The sequence below is a fragment of the Parasteatoda tepidariorum genome, chromosome 5 (assembly GCF_982258835.1).
Source record: "Parasteatoda tepidariorum strain Cologne lab strain chromosome 5, Ptep-v5.0, whole genome shotgun sequence".
Classification (NCBI taxonomy): Eukaryota; Metazoa; Arthropoda; class Arachnida; order Araneae; family Theridiidae; genus Parasteatoda; species Parasteatoda tepidariorum.
Genome location: NC_141759.1, coordinates 105,450,903 through 105,462,220, shown reverse-complemented (window position 1 = coordinate 105,462,220; position 11,318 = coordinate 105,450,903). Strand labels below are relative to the sequence as shown.

General features: G+C 26.6%; 1 protein-coding gene across 8 annotated transcripts in view; it reads left to right on the top strand.

The window, feature by feature from the left end:
* Positions 1–637: 637 nt before the first annotated feature.
* Atg1 (serine/threonine-protein kinase unc-51-like protein Atg1) overlaps positions 638–11,318 on the top strand; it is a 98,122-nt gene continuing 87,441 nt past the window's right edge. For all 8 annotated transcript variants that reach the window (XM_087164707.1, XM_087164706.1, XM_087164703.1 and 5 more), the window contains exon 1: positions 638–1,048. In XM_087164707.1, the coding sequence (XP_087020833.1) occupies positions 959–1,048 (90 nt within the window). In that variant the 5' untranslated portion in view covers positions 638–958. The remainder of the gene's footprint in view (positions 1,049–11,318) is intronic.

The window sequence follows — 11,318 nt, the reverse complement described above, 5'->3', positions numbered from 1 at the left end:
TTTTAAGTTCCTTTTAGCTTATTTAAATCTGATGATTTTATACCAAACGCGAAATTAGCATTAAAGGGTCCAAACTTTGGTTAGCTCTCCTGACCAATTGGTCTGGAGAGCATAGTTTAAACTATGAAAACCGTATTTCCCAGATTGTGGCTACTGTATTTTGAATGTTAAGAATCCAAATATGTAAAAAAAATGTATATTTATTCAGAGAAAGTGCGTTTTTGTGTCCGCTTGCGTAACTTATTTAATAGTTAGCACTAAATAATTTGCATATTTAAGGTCACCCCCAAAAACCATTAAGATTGACACTTAGTACGTAAACATCTGATCATTAGAACGAAAATTATTCAGGGTGATGTCTCTTTTTTTTTTTTTTTTTTTTTTTGCTGACTTTACATCACACGCATCTAGCACAAAATTCAGCTACCGCCAATTGGTCCAAACTTGGCGTAAGAATATTTTGAGCGCTCCCCAATTTCAGACTCCGCTGTGCCACAGAACTGTTGAGTTAACCTAGTACAATAACGGCCGCTTAGGCAGTTTCTCATTCAATTTCAATTCTAAAGCCTTTTTCTCTTTAAAGTGAAGTGAAGCAAAGACAGCTCAAATTTTTGTTAAAAAGAAACTTGTTTTAAATACAGTCAATAGATGGCGTTAGTAGTATTAACATTGAGTTTCGGTATGTGCGTAATTTGTGATCATGCGTACTTGCTTCTTCAGTGACAGTAAAATAGGAAACAGACGAAACTGAAATAATCGTAGTTTTTGTTATGTTGCTAATTTCTGCGGATTTAATAAGTTGAAAAATAAATATATTTTTTATAATTTGTGTATCACTACGACGTTTAATGATGTGGAATAATCTTCTCATCTTTTTATTAAGAAGGGCACTGATGGATTATTCAATATTATGAACAGTTTTATGATTTCATGTAGATAGTTGTTTAAAATATTCTTCATGGAGAAAGTTGGAGAATATGAGTATCATGCCAAGGATTTAATTGGTAATGGTGCTTTTGCCGTTGTTTACAAAGGGAGACATCAAAAGGTAGAAATAATTTTCGCATTTAATGTCACAATTATGTTTCAGAATGTCGATAAATGTATGCTTTGTTGACAAACTACAAATTGACTGTTTCTCATATGTTGATCTAAAAATCTTGTTAAGTTTCTGTTTTATATTCATTCAAGTCTTTACAAATGCTAATTATGTGTGTTCTTGCTTATTTTATGCATATTATATCGTCATTTGTCTTAATAAATGTATGCGTGCTATAAATCAATTGTTTATAAAAGATCAACAACAGTTTAAAATAAGCTCTATATTTACAAAATTTTGTTTTCGCTTACTTTATCTTTAAACTCTGGTGCTATAATCAACGAGACATTAACAATTTTAATGGACTATAACTAAATTTTTTACTCTTTTTTTTTTTTTAAACTTAATTACTGACTTTTAGGACTGCTTAAGGTTTATATTAAGCCACTCTAGTTAATGTAAAATAAATCAACAAAATTGTACATTTGAATTTCCAAGTTTTTTTTTTTTCTATGTTGAAAAAAATTTTATTTTTAATAATAGTCAACCCACTTAAAGGAATGCCATTGGTTCCAGCCAATACTATTCATTTAAGCAGGTTATCCGATTGAAAGGAGAGATCATTTTCTAATTATTAATTTATTTTTGAAATTTGAAAAATTCTAAATTAATTAGCTGTTTCACTTTGGGATTTTTGGAATTTATGTCTTCCAAAACTTCTATTTCTTTTTTCTTTTTCAATTATTTCAAATAATTCTTTTTCACACTCATCTTGTATTCACTCTGATAAGCAATGATTATTCTAGTTTGGAGAAGGACACACTGTAGGCTAGTATGTTAGCATTTTGAAACTTTTTCTCATCAAAGCTAATAGGGAACTTGTATAATACGAATTTGTCTTTTTTTCATGTACTCCGGAATTGCAAGCAATGCAAAAACAGTAATGCAATAATGGTAGTAATAATGCAAATAAAAATTGTGCTTAAGTAAACATAATTGTTTTTCTCCTGCATTATCCATATGTAAGGGCCTTGCTAAACTTTCAGCACCTAGCTAGACGTGGGAAAATTGTAAATTGGACAAAAAAAACTTTTTTGGCAAAAGTCTTTGTGAACAATTTTTTTTTTTTTTTTTTTTTTTTTGCCAAAAAGAAAATTATAGATATAAAATATATACATAGATATATTCCCCTGAATCCTGAATGGGGACAAGCGATCAAAAGGAATTTTTTTTAGAACAAATCGTGTATTTTTTATTAGATTGCAGTCATTTTCGTTAGATACGTCAAATAACCGATTCGAATTGTATAAAGTCTAGAAGCCTAACAATAAGACAGTTTACGTAAACGAACTACCTTAAAATACAGATTACAATGTTGTTGTGGAATCACATATTGTCACATGACGAAATTCTTCCCTACAGTTTGTGTCAATAAAACCATGGGTGCACCACTCTTCAGTCCTGGAGACTAAAATCAGTCTTGAGTGAAAATCAGTAGATTAAGTTTCATAAATTAATATCTCTTTTCCATTTGTTTTTAATAGTAAAATTTCTGTTTTCCCTTAAAAATGTTTTTAAAAAAATTCTGTTAAATGATAAAAATGCATTTCAATGTAAACATTGTTAATTTTCATAATTATTGTGCAATTATCAAGTAATGATGTAGCTCATTAATGAAAAAATTAGATTGAACTTCAACGCCTGCTTGCTTAAGCAAAATTTGTAAAATTGTTGTACCTAAATTTTCTTGTCTCCCCCCCCCACCACCCCACCGTTTTGAAATGCTGGCCATGGTTAAATTGAGATTATTTTTTTTTTTTTTTAAAAAATATTGAGGTAAGACAAAAAATAAATAATGAGGAAGCGAAAAATAAGTAGAGACATGTATATATATAGCTTTGTGAAAAAAAGTAGTTGTTTATTATTATTGAGTGGTTGATCTCAAAATGATGTACAAGGTTAGCTGTTATTTTAATCTTGTTTGCTGTAATAAAAAAATTATAACTACCACTGTAAATCAGGGTTGGCAGGTTTTTGACATGTGACAGTTTTTGACAGTTTAAACCATGGTTTAAACCGTCACGTCAAAAACCTCACTGTCAAAAATGTCGAAAATGTCAAAAACCTATATTCATATGTGAAAATTAATTAATACATAAAATTTATATATTTTTTAAAGGATAGTGTTTCTAAATATGTTCTAGAAAAAATAAATTAAAAATTTTGAAGAAACACTTATATTTTGAATAGTAACCAAAATCTTGTACTTTTAAAAACTCACATCTTTTGTAATATTATGTATTCATTTTCATGTTTTATTGAAAATCTGCAGTGATATTATTAAGAAATTTATTTATAACCAAATTTAGTGTATAGTATAGATTATACTAAAAATTACACATTTTTAAAGATAAACATTAGCAGTTTTGTACATTAGACATCTTCTTTTAAAGAAAAATCTTTTTAATATTCTTTTAAATCTTCTTAATAATCTTTTTAACATAAGACAATACAAATTTAAGTGCTTTCTGTTAAATACACAGAGTAGTTAGTGTCGATTTACAGTATATTCAGCCTATTCATTTACTATGCTGAAAACTTAGTTTATCCAAATACTTGTGAATTTCATTTTGCTGAATACGATATAGTTTTGTTGAATATCTAAATATTCAGCTGTTGAATAATTACTTCTTGCTTTCAAGATATGCATTATTTGTATTCTTAATACAAGTGGAGAAAAAAAAATTAAGAGATAAAAATTGTTTTAAAATGATAAGTGTAATAATTATAAATAAATATAATAAACAATATGAATTATATTTATCATTATTCATAAATATAACTACTTTTAAATTCAAATTAACATACTGGATAATAAAGATATTCGGTATAACATTAAAAAAATTTTTTTATACACTTGTATCTTGTATCAAGTTTGTATTTATACAACATAACTTGTAAGTTCATTATAAATATTAGTTATATGTTCCTTATATGTCAAAAATGCATAGTAATAAACTTTTAATTTTCTTAAGTATCAAAAAGAAAAGAAATTTTTTTTTTAAATATAAATATTTAAACAATTTTTGTGCAAAATAATATTATTATTTGAATAATAATATATATATAATAATATATATAATTTGAATAAAATAATATATATTTGAATATAAATTTCTGAGATTTTAAATCTGTTATTTTACCTTAATTTTAATTAAAAAATATTTTAAAACCTGCTGATTACCTATAGTATAATTAAATTTCAATATAATGCATGGCAACTGTTGGTAGTTTTGAAGTTTATATATTTTCTTGGCAAACTTCAGTTTTTGACATTTTTGACGGGTTTTTGACGGTTTAAACCAGTATTATACCCTTGTCATGTCAAAAACCACTTTTTGACGTCAAAAACCCAACCCTGCTGTAAATATTAAATACCAATTCACTAGTATATAAGACATGTTAACTTGATTCTTTCAAGAGTTACCTTTTGATAGATGAAGGTTAACATAGTCTAGGATTAAATTCCCTCACTTTTGATAATTGGCTAATAATTTGAATTACTTTTCGAGGGCGCTGCTGTTGTGTGTCATTAAAATCTTTCATGTCATTTTTATGAGTTATCTCATTTGTGGCTTTAATCCGTTCCTAACTCAAACCTGCCAAATCTAAGGGTTTCCACTCCTCAGGGAAAACAGAAAGCACCTGGAAAATACAGGGAATTGTGATTTTTCTTTACAAACTGAGAATTTTATTTCTTATTTTTCACCTTTTAAAAAATGGTGACCACTCAAAGCGTAATCTATGGGATATTTAACCATGCTATTTCAGCTGTACTAAACTATTTCATTTACTATAACATTATAGTATGTTCAGTTCTTTTTCTAGCTATTAAAACTAATAAATATAGTTAGCCCAATATAGCTCACACAAGAGTACAGTAATTGTTTCCTCTTAATATATTGTGTATAATATGTACAGGGAAAACACGGGGAATTTTTTTTCTTCCAGATTTGAGTGGCACCCCTGGCTCTGCTTTCTGGCATGCAGTTATCAGTTTTTTCAGTTATGATTTAAAATTAAGCATTTAAATTCATATTCCTGTGATTCAAGATTAGTGTTCATGTGAATTAAAAAATATAAATGTCACAAATCGTATTCCCATGATTTTAAAAACAAAAAATAAAGATTCGTCAGGGATATGTTTAGAGGAAGTTTGGGTCCGTTAACGGACCCTTCACAAAGTACCCTTTCATAAAAACGGACCCTTCACAAATTATTTTAACTTAAAAACGGTCCAGTCACAAAATTATTTTTCTTTTAATCGGACCCTTCACAAAATTGTTTATCTTCATTATTGTTTTGTTAATTGAATAAATCCTTCCCAGGGCAGAAAACAAGAATGATGGATGTAAACGAATTAAGTTTTGTCTTCGGCACACGATTCTTCCATTATTCGTCCGAAATGAATACTCTGCGTTCAGCAGTATAGGCTAAATACCAAATATTTGTATGTTGCATCTCTAATTTAGAATCAGCACTTGCTGCTTATTTTTGAAAATTTAATTTTTTTAATTATAATTTTACAGTGCTGAGCTTGTATCTTTTTACAATTTTAAAACTCCTTAAAAAAAGCTTTTTGCAATAATCGGACCCTATTTGCACAAGTTCATAAAAGCAGAACCCTGATTAAAAGAATGTGAGTAATTTTTTCGCAATTTCACAAAAACCGGACCTCTCACAAAATGTCTGGACAGACCCCTGTTCGCATTCATCTGTTTTTAAAACCAAACCTCAGGGTTCAAATTCACCCAATTTTAAAATCATGCGATTAGTTTCATATCATAGCTCATTGGTTCATAATATAGTAAAAATTAACATTAAAATTTTATTTTATCATATCACTGAACTTATCCCTATAGTATAAATCAATTAAAATTTTCTAAAAGTATTTTTTTTTTTTTTTTAAATCCGTGATTTTTCTAACAATTTTTTTAAAAATCAAGTAGCTACTAACGGATTAAAACTAGTTTACAGGAGTTAATCAATTGATTTCAGAAAGTTTTTTGATTTAGAGTTTTGTGTTTGTAGAAAGTTTTCTGTTTATCTAAATCTGATTTTAATTTTTAACACTAAAAATACCGTAACTGGTCAAATGACCGTTGAGGGACTTATCATCTTATACTTTTTACACATTTGACTTCATGACTTTTTTTAACAATTATATACAGTTAATAATCTATTATTATTATTTATTTTTTTCGAATAATACTTGTCGTATACCTATTTCTACCACAGCTGGTCATTTGACCGAGAGAACAATTTATTGCTTTATAAAGTAATTGGATCAGAAGTTCTGATGTAATGCGTGTTCAACGTATTGCATTCGATGAGTTGCACATTTCTTCAAAGACTGTTGCATAGTTGGTTTAATTAGAATAACTGGGAATTCAAATTTCAAGAAAGTACTTAAAATTTTAGATTGGCATTTTTATGTAAGAAAAAATGACAAAATCTAAATGTTTTGGTGAGTAGCTTATATTTTATTTTGATAGCTTTTACTTCATTTCTAAGTAACTGTTAGATTTTACCCAGAGAAATTTCGAAACAATCAAGACAGCAAAAGTTTTTAGAAGAAATAATATTAATTATAAGAATACAATTCTTATATATTCTTATAATTATAGGAATAATCCTAGAAATAATAATACTTAGGAGTTATATGTTTGCAGAAAATGTACAATGGAAACACCCTGTATATGTAAAAAATGCGTTGAGCAATGGATTAAAAATTCGTATTCTTTTTGTTTGTAATACATAAGAATTGGCAATATGCAATTTTGTTTAATTATAATAAAGTTTTTATAGTTTATTTCCTTCCTAACATTTCCTACATTAAGAAACATAAAGTCCAGTCATTTGACCGGCCATGGTATTCAATTTTTCATTCAATTCTTCATTCATTCATTTTTCATTCAATTCTTCATTCAATTTTTCATTATTCCGATTTCATGAAAAATCGGAATTTAGAAAAAATACACTGTTCATGATTTTTTTTTTTATTCAAATACACTGTAAGAACTTTGATTTATGACTGAAAAAACTATATAAATGTTTAATGAAAATTAAAATAATATTAAAGCTATATTATAATAATATTTTGGAAGTTCTAACTACCCAAAACAATTTTTCATTACAATACATAGCTTTGAATGCATAGCAATCATTTGGAAACAAATGCATGATTGAAATTTAAAGACTAGATGAAATAGAGAATTTAAAGAATACTTGAACCATTAAAACAAAGTTTCAATTACCAAACCATAATTTTAATTTAAAATTGTGATTTTTTTTCTTTCGATTATTAAAATGACAAAACAAATGTTACATATTGTGTTTATAAATGTAGTCATTCATTAAAAAATAAATTATTTAATCTATATATTTTTATATTAAAATATTTATTTTTAATCCTATATCAAAATAGATAAGTTAAGCTAAAAAACATTTTACAAAAATCCATGTAGGGTGACCTGGGGTAATTCCTGATCAAAAAATGCAAATATCTATTTTGTGAAAAAACTATTCAAGATATAATTTTAATATTTACTGGAAATTTGAGACTATATGGGATGAGTCCTATGCTACCTTCTTTTGCTTGAAAATCTAATTAGAATTTAAAAGATTTTAAATTTTTAGTGCTTAGGAATTACTCCTTCTCTTGATCTTTTCTGGGGTAATTACTGATCACCAGTTTTTATAGTAAATGGGCTGTTTAAAGATAATTATACAATGGTAATTAACAAATAAGACATTAAGATCAAACAAATAAACCAACAAGATATTTTTAAGCAGCTATTAAAACATTTTATTTAAAAGCCGGAATAAAGATTAACCCCTCAGCTCTGGCAGCAGCTCTCGCACTGAAATTTTCATTTTCAATCTTTAAAAGAAATTTACTATTTTTGCTTTCTAGAAGCTTAGTATCCTTTTTAGGCTTATAATTTCTCACCATATTTATATTAGATTAATTTATCAACTTAAAAATTATTCTAACAATGTACACACATAAAAATGAGGTAGAAGAAAGGTAAGACAAGCTAGAAATGGTGCATATCAGAACACATTTGTCTTGTATACAGTTAAAAACAAATTTCGTGATTATAGTTAAAATATATTTTATAGTTGTTCCACTTAATAAATATGAACTGTTATATAAGAAAAGACAATTAACTATTTATTAGCTATTTTTTATACTATAAGAAGAAATGAAAATGATCAGGAATTACCCCAGTGATCAATAATTACCCCATCTGTGGAGGGCAACATTTGATATTGTTTCCTATAATCAATTATAATATTTACAGTAGATGTGAAACAATTAAACAAAAGCTTACACTAATTTCATATCAAAGAAAGAAAAAGTAACTCAAAATATTTATTATTAAGAGAAGGAGGGGGATCTTTGCAGAAATGTGCACAATTTGAAACCCATCTTTGAAATGGAAAATGCAGAAAGCATTTTAAAAGATTTTGTTAAATTAAACAAAAAACTATTATAAAGTAAATGTAGTTATACTTTAGTACCTAAAGTGTACAAGCTTTTTTTGTCCATGTCTCAAATTAAAAAAAAATAATTTTTAAAAAAATAAAACTTTGGTGATCATTATTTACCCCAGAAACAGAGTGATCGTGAATTACCCCGGGTCACCCTACTCATTGAATTTTTTTTCACAAAATTTATTTATAAAAATTCTGATAATGTCAAAGATATTGTAAACATATTATGAGAAAAAACAAATGTGTTGGAATTTAACACATACCAAGAAAGAAAATAATTTCATTAGCTAAAATTAATTAATGCAGCAATAATAAATTTTAAAACTAAGAAAACAAATAGTAAATATAACGATAATTCAAAACACTGTTTTTTAACTTTTTAAATCAATATATATATATATAAATCAGTTGATTTAAATCAATGATTTTTTTTAAAAAAATCATTTGATTTAAATTGTGATTTAAATCTAGCTGATTTAAATCAATAAACCCTGAAAAATATTAAATTAAAAAAAATAACTGTAAGTAACAGCATTGAAATGAAATTTTGACAAAATAACTCACTATCTTACAATAACTATATTCGAGGTTCAGTTAAGTACTATTTTTATTCTTAAAGTGAACTAAAAGAAAAATATCTTATAAATATAAAAAAATATTTTATTAAAATTCATGTAGCATAGGGTGCACAGCCTCTTTTGAATTTAGGGCTACCTGCCCAAGTATTTACATATGTTGACAGCAATTATGATAGTTTTAGATGTTTTTAGACTCAATTGTTTTCATCGGAAAAATTAGTGATATGGCATTAAATAAAATTATTTTTGAAATAATATTGATTCTTTGTATTCTCTTAATTCTTTTAATTTTTCTACTCTTTTTATCTGTTAACTTAGTAACATATTTGCATAAAAATAAATTATTTTAAACATTAACGGTAAAAGCTGAAGAAACCCAAACTGATACTTATCAAAATTCAAATATTTCCTTTTTATCAACAAAAAGAGAAAAAAAAATTATCGAAAAATACGAAAATGGGGGAAGTAACACTAATGTGTATTTTGAAACAAACTAACTGTAATGCTCTTGAATGAAGGTCAAAATTATTAAATATTTTATTGAGCTACATAACTGCAAATTAAATATTTTAATTAAAGAAATTTAAAAAAAAAAAAATCTCGTCGATTTACGATGAAATTGGCACATATCTGCGAGGCTGGAAAGTCATGAAGTGTCGTGATTTTAACTATTTTTTTAAAACAAAATCATGAAAAGTCATGGAATTTACCCCTTCCCCCAATTTCATGGTGTTCGGAATATTTGAATTTGTAACAAAATCCCCACTCACAGTCATATTTTATTAAAATGCTTTTATCATGTTTAAAAATTATGGTGTTTTTCAAAAAATGAAAGAAAAATCATTTCTAGAGCGAATTATCTTATAACTTCTGTGATTTCAGAATTTTTGTTATTATTTTTATTTATTTTTTTATTTTATCAATTTAAAGTTCTAGCTGAAGTAAGCCAATCATTGGCGAATATTTTTTTTAAATTCCGAAATGAGAACAGAAGGATCAGGAGTATTTCTTTCCTTTTCGATGAACAAGAAAAGTATCTTCAGAAAAATATTTGCTTTTATATTTTTTTCAGCTATTTTATTGCTTCAACTTTTTCTTTACTTTGTTTTCTAAATTTAAAATCTATAAATATGAAGATGCAGCAGAGGTTTGTTAAGAAGAAATTTGACAAAATACCTTTTCATAAAAACGGAGTGTTCACAAAAAATAATTTATCTTTTAATCGGACCCTTCACAAATTTGTTTATCTTCATTATTGTTTTGTTAATCGAATAAACCCTTTCCCGGGGGGGGGGGAGAAAGACGGTTCGAGACGAACTAAGTTTCCCTAAGTTTAAATTCCAAATGTAGTATTCTAAGAAAATATTTCTACTTTTACAAATATTGTATGCACATTCTTATTAATATTAAATCAGATTTTTTTTGTAAATAAATAATTGATCAATTTATATTTATTCATAAAATTAATTAATAGAATATTATGTTAATAAAAATTAATTTCTGGCAATTTTTTAAATGAAATATTATAAATTTAAGAATTGCTTAAGTTAACTTAATGCGTAACACATTAAAAGTGAAACATTATTAAGTTGTGTTATTTAAAATATGTCAATTGAAATTATTAAAAATGTGAGTCATTTTGTTTCCATTATTCGTCCGAAATGAATATTCTGCGTTGAGCAGTATAGGCTAAATACCAAATAATTTTATGTTGCATCTCTAATTTAGTAGCAGCAATTGTTGAGCAGAATCTTGTATCTATTTACAGTTTTAAAACTTCTTGAAAACGTTTTTAGCAATTTTTGCAATAACAGGACTTTGCACAAATTCACAAAAGCAGGACCCTGATTGAAAGAATGTCACTTAATACTTATTTTATATTCACAAATTATGAATAGTTTTTTTCACAATTTTACAAAAACAGGACCTTTTGCAAAATGTCTGGACAGACCCCTGTGCAGAATATAACGGTTTTTGGTTATACCTATCATTTTAATTCATGTTGTTATAATGCTGTTTTAAGTTTATTGTTGTGTTTTTGTCGGAGTAGTAACTTCGTCAAGTCTTGAAAAGTCATGAGTTTGAAAATCTAAAATGTAGCAGATACCCTGCGCAGTAGAAAAATAGCTTGGATTTACTAT